The sequence below is a fragment of the Oxyura jamaicensis genome, chromosome 11 (assembly GCF_011077185.1).
Source record: "Oxyura jamaicensis isolate SHBP4307 breed ruddy duck chromosome 11, BPBGC_Ojam_1.0, whole genome shotgun sequence".
Classification (NCBI taxonomy): domain Eukaryota; kingdom Metazoa; phylum Chordata; class Aves; order Anseriformes; family Anatidae; genus Oxyura; species Oxyura jamaicensis.
Window position 1 is genome coordinate 18695872 of NC_048903.1, and position 13312 is coordinate 18709183.

General features: G+C 64.9%; 1 protein-coding gene across 1 annotated transcript in view; it reads left to right on the forward strand.

Annotated features, from left to right (window-relative positions):
• The window catches only part of LOC118172884, a 31194-nt gene extending 30675 nt beyond the window's left edge, over window positions 1-519 (forward strand). Inside the window, exon 5 of the mRNA XM_035337073.1 lies at window positions 402-519. Within this exon, the coding sequence (XP_035192964.1) occupies window positions 402-519 (118 nt within the window). The remainder of the gene's footprint in view (window positions 1-401) is intronic.
• Window positions 520-13312: the final 12793 nt, after the last annotated feature.

Below are 13312 nucleotides of genomic sequence, written 5' to 3' on the forward strand. Positions count from 1 at the left end.
CCCCTTGCTCCCTTTGTTCATTATGCAAACGAGAATTGCTTCACTCCTGGAAGTTGGGCTCCACTTCAAAGGGGCACGCTGCCTCCGCTCCCTGCAGCCCCTCGGGGAAGCCCAGAAATCCTCGAGGGCAGCAGCACCCCCGCGCCCCCGCCGGGGGCCCCCCCTCCCCTTTCCCCGGACCCCCTTTGGGGATGGGGAAACTGAGGCACGGCGCCCCGTTGGGAAACCGGCCCCGGCCCCTTTGCGACATCGGCCCAACCGAATTCTCCTCCTCGGAGGCCCCTGGTTCAAAGAAAACCCACGGAGGGGGGGGGGGGGGGGGGCCAAAAGAGGGGGGAGGACGGGGACGGTTGGATTGCAAACGCCCTGCCTCGGTTTACCCACTTACCGCCCCGCGGCAGACGGGATGCGGGGGGGACGCGGGCACCTGCCGCCCGGCCGCGCTGCGCCTCGCCTCGCCCCTCGTTAGCGGGAGCCTTGATGAGCCTGACCCAGTTCCCCGAGCGCCTGGAGGATTAATTGGGTCCTGCTCGCGCGGAGCCGCCGGGAGCTGGGGCAGGTGCCAGGCGGCATTAGCGAAGCATGAGAGCGCAGCTCGCTGCCGGCACGGCCCACGCACCGCCAGCGAGACGGGGAGAAGGTGGCCGGGCACGGGGTGCTCCCGGCTCCTCCAGCCTGCTCGGCTGGCTGGCACCTTCCCCACGGGGGCAGCACGGACATCCCAGGGGTGCCCGACCTCCTCGGGGGTGCCTGACCTCTCCAGGGATCCCCAACCTCTCCAGGGATCCCCAAACTATCCAGGGATCCCCGACCTCTCCAGGAATCTCTGACTTCTCCAGGGGTGCCCAACCTCTCCAGGGATCCCCAACCTCTCCAGGGATCCCCGACCTCCTCAGGGATCCCTGACCTCTCCCCAGGGATCCCCGACCTCCCCGCGGGCACCCACAGCGCCACCAGGATGCATGTCCCCAAGCAGGGTGCCACATCCAACCTCGTGCGCTCAGGTCCCCGCCAGTCTGGATGCTGACCCCAAACCGCTTCATCCTGGGGAAACTGAGGCACGGCCGGTCCCCGATGGCTGGCACCGGGCTTGCACCAGCTCCTCACCACCCACGTCCTGCCTGGGGGGGGGATTAATCTCAAAAATCCCATGGCGAGCTTGTGCGCGCCCAGTCCCCGCCGGCCCGGGGCGAGCACAACCCGTTAAGAGCTCCTCGGCCTCCCCCGTGATATTTATGACCCTATAATCGGCACGGCCCGTTCCCACTGCCCCGTAAACAATTTGCTCCCCAGCGTGCCAAGCCTGCATACGACGCAGGATGCCATCCTCCCCGATGTGCACCCCACAACCCAGCACCCCAAAACCGGTCCCGGGCCGGGACGCACGCGGGGACCCCCAGCCCGCAGCTCCCGGCGCACAGGGCCGAATAAAGCGGAGCGAGCGCCGGCCTCCCGCAGTAAATAAGCGGCTCAGCAATGATTTCCTGCTCTTGTTGACCTTTGACTATGCAGAATAAAGACATAAATCCATATTTTAAACCCATCTGAGCGCCAGCCAGGCCCACAAAGCCATTTACAGCCTCCGATTTGGACGGGGTAGTGAGCAGGAAAGCGATGGTTTCTTGAGGTGACATTCCCCAGGAGGGAAATGAAGTGTTTTATTTGCAGATATATAGGGCACGGTCGTTCCTCCGCTTCCCCTTCCCTCCGCCCTCGGCTCATAAATAAAACATACGGCCGTGTAACTGGCTAATTACGGGAGGATGGCAAAACCCGCCGGTCGCTGGGAAAAGAAATCAGCTTTTTAATCATCTCGCTTTCCTCGCCATCAAACTTAAGGAGAAACGGGCGTTTCGGGCACCTGTGACGCCCCGGGACGGCCCCGTAGTGCCACCAGAGACTCCCTGGTGGCTCGTAGGCCCCCGCTGAGGTTGTGCGCCCCGATCCCTCGCTGCAATTCCTGGGCTGAGCGAGGGTGGGTTCATTTTTTTTTCCCTTTTTTTTCTTTTTTCCCCTGGACAGAGCTGAGCGGCTGCGGGGAAAAGGATGTCTTTGAAAAGTCTAATTGTTCCTTACACATTAGATACATTAATGAGGTCTCTGATCAACCGGCTGGCTCTCTGGCAAGGAGGCTTCAAGTAGCAATTTTCCATTTGTGTTTCAAATTTTAATGAATGTTCCTGTCTCCGGCTGCGATGCGCGGTGATAATCCGCACGGCTCGGGTCAGCGCGGGAGCAGGGGCTGCCGCACGGGAGGGCTTTTACAAGGGTTTGATTTCTTTGGGGAATAGTTCATACAAAAAATGGTAATGGCAGCAGACAGTCTTCATTTCCCATTGGCTGCCAGCGCCCGAGAGCTACAAATCAGAGGGTTATTATTTCTTTCCGATGTCCCTAAAGTATCCTATATCTTTAGCAGGAGAGTAAAGTTCAGCCCTGATAAGATTGCGGTGCCGGGCGAGGCGCTTTCCCGCGCTGCTTTTGCTCTCCTCCAGCCCTCCCCCTTCCCTGCAGCAGCCACGGGGACAGGGACAGCCCCGGGGAGCACCCTGGGGACACCCTGGGGGTATCTTAGCGGTACCCTGGGGGCACCATCCCCCAGCCCCCCCCCGGCGCAGGGCAGGACCCCCGTCCCCCATCCGGGGGCTGGATCCGGAACCCACCCCGCCAGGCCAGGCTTTTTATAACCTTGTTTTGGCATGCCTGCCATTAACTTAATTTAACATCCATATTGCCGCTACTTAATTAAATAGATGAACTCATTTTACATTTGCAAGTCTTAATTCATCCTGAACAAAATTGGCCGTGTTTCGTTCTTTCTACGCTACCAGCTCCCCGGAACAAATGACTGCCTTTTGTAGTTAACTGCTAGTACAGGTTAAAAGCTAATTAGCAGCCTGGGTTGGGTGTTAACTTCCTTATTTATCACCCGGCGCCACTCAGTGAGCGAGGGGGCGCGGGGCTGGCACTTCCTTGTCCTCGCGTGGGCCCCGTTCCCGCTTGGGTGGTGCCCGCGCGCCTTGGGCAGCGGCGCTGGATGCGTGCGTGGCGCACGGTGCTCGATGCACGGTGCGTGGTGCTCGATGCACGGTGCGTGGTGCTCCGTGCTCGATGCACAGTGCTCCGTGCTCGATGCTTGATGCACGGTGCACGGTGCTCGATGCACATGGTGCTCGATGCACGGCGCATGGTGCGTGGTGCTCGATGCACGGCGCACGGCACACGGTGCTCGATGCACGGCGCACGGTGCTCGGTGCACATCACGCTCCCGCAGCACCCCACTAAACGGCACAGCAAGCTTGCCGGCACCCAAGCATCACCCAAGCACCTCGAGAGAGCACCCTCCCAACCCCGAGCTCGCCGCCCTGCGAGGAGCTCCCAGCACAACCTCCCAGGGGGATTTGGGGAGAGGCGCAGAAACGCGCGCCCACGGCGCCGTAAGCGCGGTGCCGGCTCCGGTGCTCCCAGCCGCACGCCACCGAGCAGCAGAGGTTGGAAAGCCCAAACCATCCTGCCCAAATCCTGGCTGTGCCCCAGTCTTCCCCCTCTCCCCAGCCGCAGTTCCCACGCCGCTGGCTACGGCCCCGCGTGGGCAGCGGGACACGGCACCGCCGCGGCGGGGCGCACGGAGAGGCGGAGAGGGGGGGGGGGACCCGGCTGGGCGATGCTCCGGCTCCGAAGGCTGGCTTGGCAGGAAGCCGGCTCCAGGAAGGCTCATCTGGTTTGACTAACAAATTGCTAACTGCTTCCCCCGAGGCAGGTGGAAGGAAACAAGCTCTGCTGCTGTAAACAACCCCCCAGCCCCTGCTTCCCACCCCCTGCCCAGCACGGCCCCCCCCGGGGCACCGGGTAGGGGCAGGTTGAGGCAGGAAAGCGCTTGTGAAATTCCCCCCCGCCGCCCCGGCGCGCTCTGATGCAAGCCCCGACGGCTGTTACGAGGCTTGGGGAGGGCTCCCCCCCCCCAAAAAAAAAAAAAAATGAGGCCAGCGGGGACCCCCCGTGCGCTGCACCCCTGTGGTTCGTGCGCCTTGGGGCCGCTTGCTCCCCGCGCGAGGTGATGCAAAGCTTGCAATGGCCCCAACCGGGGCAGCACCTCGCTGCAGGCATCCCTGCTGCTCCGTGACACAGGGGACAGGGTGACACGGTCCCCAGGGGAACAAATCCCACTGTTTTTGGGAACGGGTACACCCCGGGGGGGCAGCGTGGCCCCGCTGTCACACCGCTCGTCCCCGCTGCTCACGGCCCTGCTAACGGCACCCGTCCCCGAGCGGATGGAGCAAGGGGCCCGATAAAAATCTGCCCGGCCCCGTAAACCGAGCTGCGTCCTCCTGCTGAAATAACAGTGAGGGGAGGCGAGGAGGGAGCTCCAGTTACCTGGAGCGGGGCCAGGCGGCTCCGTGGGCGCCGAGCCGGGGACGCGGAGCTGGGGACACCCATCCCCGGCTCCACGTCCCCAAGTCGGCGCCCTCGGAGCCGCCCGGCCGGAGCACGGAGCTGTTTTTCCTGCTCGCCGCAGTGCCCGCCGTGCCACCCCACGCCGGCCGGGGGCAAGGAGCTGTCCCCACCCCACGCCGAGCCCCGCGCCGGTATTTCAGGTCTCGCGCCCGAGCCGGCGCCTTCGGGTGCCAGCGGTCCCGCGGGGACATCACCCTCGCCCGGGGCCACCTCCGTGCCTTGGGGGACGGCAGCGCGTCGGCGGCGTTGTTCAGAGCGGAGGAATTCATTAAGTAGTTTTAATTTGCCCCCCCCACCACCACCACACTTCTTCCTGCCACAACCGCCACGCTGGCGTTTCGGCTGCACCCCGCGGCGCAGAAATCACACCGAAATAAAGCCCGGAGGCCGGCCCCAGCATCTCTGGAAGGAGGGAAAAACACCGCCGGGGTCCTCTCCATCCCCTCCAGCTCCCCAGAACCCTGCAGTGCTGCATCCCCCTCCCCCAGGACCGTCCCCACCGCGCTCCCATCCATCCCAAATCCCCGCCATCAGCAGAAGCAAACGCCGGGGGCCGTGCGGAGCGGGCGGGTAACACGATAAGAGCTCCCTGCGCCGCGGAGATAAATAGCCCCAGCAGCGAGGAGATGGCTTCGGCTCGGAGCTAATAGGGGCTGTCAGGGCGCTTTAGGGGCCGAGCATCGTTTCGGGGCCTGACGGGGAGGACGCCGACAGGAAGTGACAAGGAAGCTGAGCAGAAAGCGACAGGCAGTACACAAAGAGCATGTCCTCTGTAAGTGGCGATAAACCCCGAGAAAAAAAAAAAAGAGAGAGAGAGAGGGAGAGAGAGAGAGAAGCTAAATCAGTTGTTTAGCCGATGTACCACATGCTGACAGGGCAAATGTGAAGGCTTTTATGGCCGCATGGGTTTTCATTTGCAGTTATTCATAGCGGAGCCGGGCGCTTTATCTCACTTTACATTATGTGCAACCACAATGCAGACACTTGCACCGCAACGCGCTGCCTCCCCTGGAAAATATTAATATGTAAATGTCAGCCTCGGAAGGGCAGAAAGGGAACGGCGGGCTGCAGGGGAGATAAAGCTGGACCTGAAAGGGAGGGCGACGAATGGGACCCCCCCCTCGCCGGGCACCTGTGTCTGGGGGCAGCGGGAGCCCAGGCGCGCGCACGCGTGCACCAGGTGGGGAGCCTCTGCGGGGCAGGATGCGTGCACGTGCACCCCCTGCACGCAGCCAACACACCCTCTGCAGAGCGGGCTGCACGCCTGCACCAGCACCTCTGCAGGATGGACCCCTCTCCGTGCGCATGGGACCCCCTCCGTGCGCATGGGACCCCCTCTGTGCACATGGGACCCCCTCCGTGCACAGGGGACCCTCTCCGTGCACAGGGGACCCCCCTGCGCACACGGCACACAGCTCACAACCCCTACGGCGCACGCGTTGCACGCACTCCAACCCCCACAGCCAGTTGCAGGGAGCTCCCCTGCAGCCCCCCACCCGTGCCCCCGACCCATGGGACGACCCCGTGCCCGTGCCCACATGGAGAGGCCGCCGGGCGCTGCAGGTTTTTGGAGGCAGCCCCGCTTGGGCGCAGCGTGCCAGCGCCTGCAAAGCCCCCGTCGGGCAGTGCTCCAGCCGTGCCTGCTGTTCCCGGGCTCCGTTCCTCTCCGAGAGCCTCCAGCCCCGGGGGTAGTGCCAGACTGACAGCCTGGAGGCTATTTATTCACAGGCAGAGGCAGCGGGGAGCTGCTGGCGGATGCAGGCGCCTTTGTCCTAAAGGGAAGTTCGCTCCTGGCCTCCTCCAGGCTGCCCCCGCTCTCACCCGGCCTCCCTTTCTGCCTCCGAGCCGTGCTGCTCAGCGCACCCCGCAAACGGGGGTCCCAGCCCCTTGGGGAGGGTGCTGGGGGGGCTGCCGGTGCCAGCGGGTGCACCCTGTGCCACGGCAGGCCTCATCACCGGGTCCCTAAACCCGCAGCGAGGGGATGCCAGGAGGCTGCCACGGCCTCTGTGCAGCGGGGGGGCCCTTGGCATCGCCCCCCTGGCTGCGTGTGCACGGGGCACAGCCCAGGAAAGGGGCTGGAGGTGGATCCCAAAGGGCTGGGTGCAGGATGCGGGCGGGCACCCAGCCCCTTGGGCCCCCCCCCGGCCGTTACCAGGAGCAGCGCTGGCAGCCGGCGCTGGCACGGGGACAGGCCCAGGAGGGGGCTGCCCCCGAGCTCCTCGGGGAAGGGAACAATCCCCGGGCATTTCTTTTTTGGCAGGCCCCGTGCGTGCCCCCCCTTCCCTCTCCTGCGCCCCCCTCCCCGTCCTCCTCGCGGGCGCGGAGCTACAATTAAATCAGTGTTCTGCTAACAATCTGCCGGCTAATAAGACATTTTCCTCCCTCTCCCTCCTCCCCCCCACTCCACCCCAATCCGTGTGTGATGGGAGCGCTTTGATATGAGAGTGGACTCTAATGGGTTCGGTGTAAGGGAGCCTTAATTTATTACGTGCCTGTAATTGATGTTTGTATAAAGTAGCTCTTACAGCTCCTCAGAGCGGGAGATGAAAAGCAATCAGTCAGCCATTTGCCTCGAAAGGAAGGAGAGAGGAGAAGACAGACAGCGAGAGAGAACCAGACGTACTCATCAAGCCTGGAGGAAAAAAAAAAACAACCAGAAAAACAGCGGAACAAAACAAAATCCCCCCCGCGCAGCCCCGCGGGCGGCTCCAGCACCCCCGGGTACCACCGCCAGCACCCCCGGGTACCACTCCTGGGCGCTGTCACCATCCCTGCGCGCCCCCCCCCCCAGGGACAGATCCCAGCCGGGGGGGGGGCACAGCAGGGCAGGATGCGGCCCCCTTCCCCGCCGGCGGCACGCGCGGGGCTGGCGAGGCGGCAGCAGGCGGTGCTGAGCTGCCCTAATGACGGCGGGCGCTGGGGAGTCACGTGCCGCCCAGCGCCGGCTGGGGAGCCGTACGTCACCGGCCCCGGCGAAAAAAAGAAGAAGAAGAAGAAAAAAAAAAAAAAAATCGGTGCTAAATTGAATCAATCCATCTTGGAAATGGCTCTTGTCAGCCCGTGGCAGGGAGAGAGGCGGCGGGAGAGGGAGCAGGGCGAGGGATGGACGGCGGCACCGGCACCGGCACCAGCACCGCCGTGGCATGGCTCGGGGACCCTGCTGGCCCCACGGCGCTCGCCAGCCCCATAGGATGGATAGGGGGGTCCTCCCAGCGCAGAAAGGGAAGGGACCCCAAATACCCGAAACACAGCGTCCTCATCCGTCCCCTCACCTCCCTCCGTCCTTTTCGCCCCTGCTGTGCCTCAGTTTCCCCATAAAGTCCCCCCCCGCCCTGTGTCCCCAGCCGGGTTTCTCCGCTCCGGAGCAGCGCAGGCACCGATCCCCGCGGGGACATCTCCGTCCCCGTGCCCAGCTGCTCCCGGTGCCCCCCGCAGCCCCCCACAGCTGGGCACCGTGCACGGGGCTGGATGGATTCCCCAGCACGGGGAGACAAAGGTGGCACGGATATAGACGGATCCTCGTGTACGGGACCCGCAGCCTGGCAAATGAAAACCGAAGGGGGCAGCGGGGACGGGAGCAGTCCCGGTGATTGATTTTCCACCCAGGCGCTCGCACCAAGCAGATATGTCACCCAGACAAGCTCTCTAAAAGCTGCCGCAGGGCCAGATTTATCCCCCGCCCGGGCCGGGGGCCATCAATCCCACAGGGGGATGCGGGCGAGGAGCTGCCAGGACCGGGCAGCGGGGGGCTTAATGCCATCGAGACCCTACAAGGGGCCCGACGCCTGCTGCCCTGGGCGCACCGCGGGTCCCAAATCACCCCCCGATGGGGATAGGACAAGGATGGGGACAGGAGGAGAGGGTCTCCAAACCCTGCCACGGGGCAGGGAACGGGGTTTGGGCACGGGGAGGCCCCGTGGCCCACTGGGGAAGGGGCTGCCCCCGAGGCCACCCGCTCCTAACGAAGGGAATTAGAGGGGGGAACCCGGCCCTGGCACCGCTGCTCCTAATTAAGAGCCGGCAAATTCCCCAGCCCGCCTGCGTGCCGGCCCCGGCGCAGCCTGTTATTTACCTGCAGCTAATAGGTTCGGCGCGGTAATGCTAGCCTTGTATCAAATGGCTGGATCTTGGCTTCTGACAGCTTTAAAGAGCCGTCTCCGGGACACGAGGGTTTCTAATTACAGGTTTTGTCACGGGGAGGCTCGGTTCAACACCAGTCACTCTCCCCGGGTGACACTTCTGCCCGGATTGGAAATCTAAACACAGCCCCAGACAGTTAAGGTTAAAAATACGGCACCGTACAAGACAAGGGATCATAATTTGGGTCACCGCCGTGTTTAATTAATTGGAATGGAGCAATCAAAGCGCCGCGCGCGTGGTAATTACAGCCCGGACCTGGGGGTGGACGGGGCTGGGGACCCCGAAGGGCTCTGTAGGGCCGGGGACGCGGGCGGCATCGCCCCACGGGGTGGCGAGGAGGGAGCAGCCACGGTGGCGAGCCGGGTGGGGGGTGACAGCGTCACCTCGGTGGCTCCACATGAATCAGCAGCGGGCACGGCACCGCGTCCCCAGCGTCCCCGGAGCCCCCCGGCCCCGATCCCGTGGTGCCACGCAGACGCAGCCCCGGCTCCTCGCCACCCCGCCTGCGCCGGAGCCGGTGGTGATTTATTTTCACCAATTACCGGGCCACTTTTTCCCTTGGCCGGGCCCGGGCTTAATTGATTGGAACCTATTGAAAACCAATTAACCGGCACCGGGGCGCACAGACCTGTTTATGGCTCCTCGGCGGGGGGACGGCCGGGAGAGCGGCCCCAGATGGGGTCAGCCGCCGGCACCAGGGCTGGGACGGGGAGGTGGGGGAGCCCAAAGGGCCCCCACCATGGTTGTGGGTGGCACGGGGGGGAAACGAGGCGCAGAGCAGCTGATGGGGTGCCACAGCACCCAAGGGTGCTGCGGGGAGCCCTGCCCCATGGTGGCCCCGTGCTCGGCGCTCCCCCCCGGCACGCAGCCGGCGGCGGTGACCCCATTAAGTGAACCCGGCTAGCATTAATTTGACCCCATCGGCGCACACTAATCAGCTGGAACCGTGGCACCCAGCTCAATCCAAATTGATTTACTGAGGCTGGAAATGGATACAAATGTGATTAAAGGCTTTTTATTTTACATAGGTCCTCTATAAAATGATTTGAATCAATTGCCGGGTAAGGTTCGCGCTACGACCCCGCAGCGGTGGGGAGAGGGCACCCCGCACGGCACCCTGCCCTTCCCCACAGCACCCGCGGGGGGCTCCGACCCCAGCACCAGGTCGGGGGCAGCACCCCGATACCCCAAGAGGGTCCCGGGCTCCTGTCATGTCCCCATCCCATCACAGTGGGGACCCTGTGAGCATCCCTAACCCAACCTCCTGCACCCTGCATCCCAAATCCCGCACCCTGCAACCCAAATCCCACACCCTGCATCCCAAATCCCACACCCTGCATCCCAAATCCCACACCCTGCATCCCAAATCCCACACCCTGCAGCCCATATCCTGCATCCCTCACCCTGTGCATCCCACATCCCATACCCTACGTCCCAAACCCCACGTCCCACATCCCGCACCCCGACCCCGCACCCCGCCGCGCGGCCCTGGCGAGCGCACGGCGCCCATTAGGCTGAGTGCTGATGCGCGCCCATCGCTCGTCAATTATTCAAACAATAATTGCACCCTTATTTAAAGTCTAGTCTTGCGTGCGCGGTGCTGCAAGCTGCCAAGGCCCGCGCTAGATTTACACCCCGGCGCGCTCCCGCTCTCACATCGCCAATTAATTAAGTAAACACATTCCTCGGCACGCTCTCAGGTGTGCAGCCGGCCCCGCCGCCGTGTCATTTAATCCCGCCGGGGCTCGGGGACGCGGGGACACCGAGCCCTTGCCACCCAGCTGGGGCGCGCTGGGGACCGAGCCGGGGTCCCTCGGGGGGTCCCGGGGTTGTCACCGGGGCTCAGGTGGCCAAAAAATGGGTGAGGGTTTGGGGACAGGGTGGCTGCTCCCGCCTGGAGCTCCCAAGCTGAAGCAATCCCCTCATCTGTGCTCTCCCCCAGATTTCCCCTTTGGTTCCTCGCCCCCCAGAAAATAAGAGGGAAAAGGAGGAGGGGAGGAGGGGGCCGTCAGCAGGGCCCCCTGATGAGGGGGGGGCCGGGAGGGGCAGTCACCAAGAGGTCGATTCGCTCATCTGGCGACGTTATTGCAGGTCCCCATTTATTGTCACCGGGCCACGTGAGCGCTGGCACCGAGGCCGCGAGGTCGCACCCGTCCTGAGCCAGCAGCTAAATGGGAGACAGCTGGCGAGCAGAATGGGGGGGAGTGGGGGGGGGGCAGGTTATTAACGCCGAAATTTAGGAGCCGAGGTCTGAGCCACGAAATCCCTCAGCGCAGCCAGCTCTGCCCGATAAATTCGGGGAGCCAAGGGCTGAAGGATGCGGCACCGAAGGCAGCGGTCGGTTCGGAACATGGCACGGGGGCCCCCACGTTTAACCCTCGCTGGCCGGGAGCAGAGGGGGCAGCTGAGGGAAGGGGGGGGGCATGGCTGCGACCCTGCAATGGTCGCGGGTCCCCACCCCGAGCCTTGTCACCGGGGTTGTCCTCGGTGGCCACCGGTGGGTGCGATGAAGTGTGCACGGAGATGGAGGGCGCACGGAGACGGAGGGCGCATGGTGACGGAGGGCGCACGGTGCTGCAGCTCATACACACGTGGGAGAGGATCCTGGCTGGGGACAACGACGGGTCCCCAGTCCCCTCCTGCAGCCCTTCCAACCCCCCACGCTTAGGGGTACTGGTCCTGGGGTCCTGTGCGCCTCCGCACCTTTGTCCTTCGCTCCCAGCCCAGTCCTGGCCCCGTACGGACCCCGCCAAGAATTGCCCCGTCCCCCATCGCCCAGCTTCATCCTGCTCCTGCTGCCCCTGCAAGGGGAGACGGAGCCGGGAGCATCCCTGGGGACACGAGGGGACACGGCGAGCCGGGGGCTGGCTCTGCGCCACCGCGGGGATTTAAGGAGCGTCCCCGCAGCTCGAGGTCTGGGTGGGGAATGGCAATGCCGGCAGCGCGGGTGCCAGCAGCCCCCCGCCGGGGTGACGGGCACGTGGTGCTGTCATCGCCTGGTGGCCCGGGAACACCAGCTGGGACTTCGGGGTGACGAGGGCTGGGCCAAGACAAGGAGGTGGTGGAAAAAAAACGGGGGGCTCCTGTGGCCAAGGGGTGTAGGGACGCAGGGCCCCCACGATGCTCCCCTGGCCCCGATACCAGCCGTGCCCCCACCCATGCTCACCACCCCCTTGCAGCCACTGAGCCCCCCAGCACCCGCACGGCTCCAGTCCTCCCAGTGCTCCCAGTTAACCGGGATCACCACAACCAGCGGGGATGGGACCAGGGCTCCCGGCGCTTTCAGCCGTGTCCCCCCCCCCCCGCCCCGGTCCCCGCGGTGGCTCGCGGCACATTTCCAACAGCCTAATCTGGCATCTGACGGCTCTGGGGTTTGGTTAAGCTCTTTTCACCCGCTGGACTTTAATCGTGGCGGTCGCCTGACCTCCAGCACGCCGCCCCCCCCCCCCCGAAACCACAGCAGCGCCAGCGGTGACACCGGGGGGACACGAGGTGTCACCCCGCAGGGAACACGACAGGAGGCGGGGGGACCCGCTGCCACGATCCGTCCCTGTTCCCAGCACGAGGAGGGGGCTGCAGGGCGCCGCCGGGGTGGTGGTGAAGGATGAGCTATCAAATAACTTGGCGTTTGAACCCTTTGCAGCAGGGCTGGAGGGCGGCAGGGGAAGGGCAGAGGTTAAGCCCGGCGCGGCCGGGAGCTGACCCCGACGCGGGGGACGGCAGCAGGGGAGAGGGGGACACGGGGATATGGCGGGGGGGGGGGGGGGGGGGGGGGGGCCCCAGGGGGGGGGGCGGGGCGTTTTCCCTCCCTTCCCTCCTCCTCCCTCCTTGCACTTGATAGCAGCCTTGTCAGGACTGCTGAGTTGCTGCTGACCCCTGCCCCGGCGCCGCTAATTAAGGCTGCGCAGTGACAGTTCAAGTGCCTCGCCGCGAGCTCGCAGCGCCGCCGCTTCTAATTGGAGACGCTTTTTTATTTCTCAATAGCCGCCACGCTGGGGCTGGGGGGGGTACAACGGGGGGGGGGGGGGGGTGGTTCTCTTGCCCCCGCCCCGGGGGGGGGGGGTCCTCCATCCCAGGCAGCGCCCCGCTGCTGTCTGGAGGGGGGAGAGGAGCCCCCCCCCCTCCCGTCCTAGTGCCACGGTGGCCGTGCCCGGTTGGCACCCTGATCGTGGAGCTGCCACGTGCGGGCAGCGACCGGTGCCGAGGTGCTGCAGGAATTGCCCTGAAGTCAGCAGGAAAGCTCCTCGCCCAGCTGGGGAAGGAGCCGAGTGTTTCCCCGAGCCCTCCCGACGTATTTTCGGATGGCGAGGAGGAGCCAAGGGCAGCGGGGCAGGGCGAGGAGCCAGGACCGCGTGGCCGCGTCTCCGGCAGCAGAGCGCGGCCCCGTGCCAGCACCCGCCGGGGCTGGGGCAGGCGAGCTCCGTGCCGCCAGGAAATCCCCGTCGTGCCCCCCTTTTCCGTGCCGGAGGCCGGGCAAACCTCGTGACAGCCGTGTGCCAAAGCCAGGCGACACCAGCACGGCCCCGGTGGGGTTGCGAGGGCACCCCGAGCACCCGTCCGGCCCCGCTCCCCCTCTCCCCGGGGGCCCCCCGGCCGTGCCAGCAGCCTGACAGCTCTATTGTGTCGTGAGACGTTTTATCACGGCGAGCGAGACAGCGAGAGCCGTTGTCCTGACCCCGCAGTCAGGCTGAGGAGAAACAGAAGACGGCTTGTATCA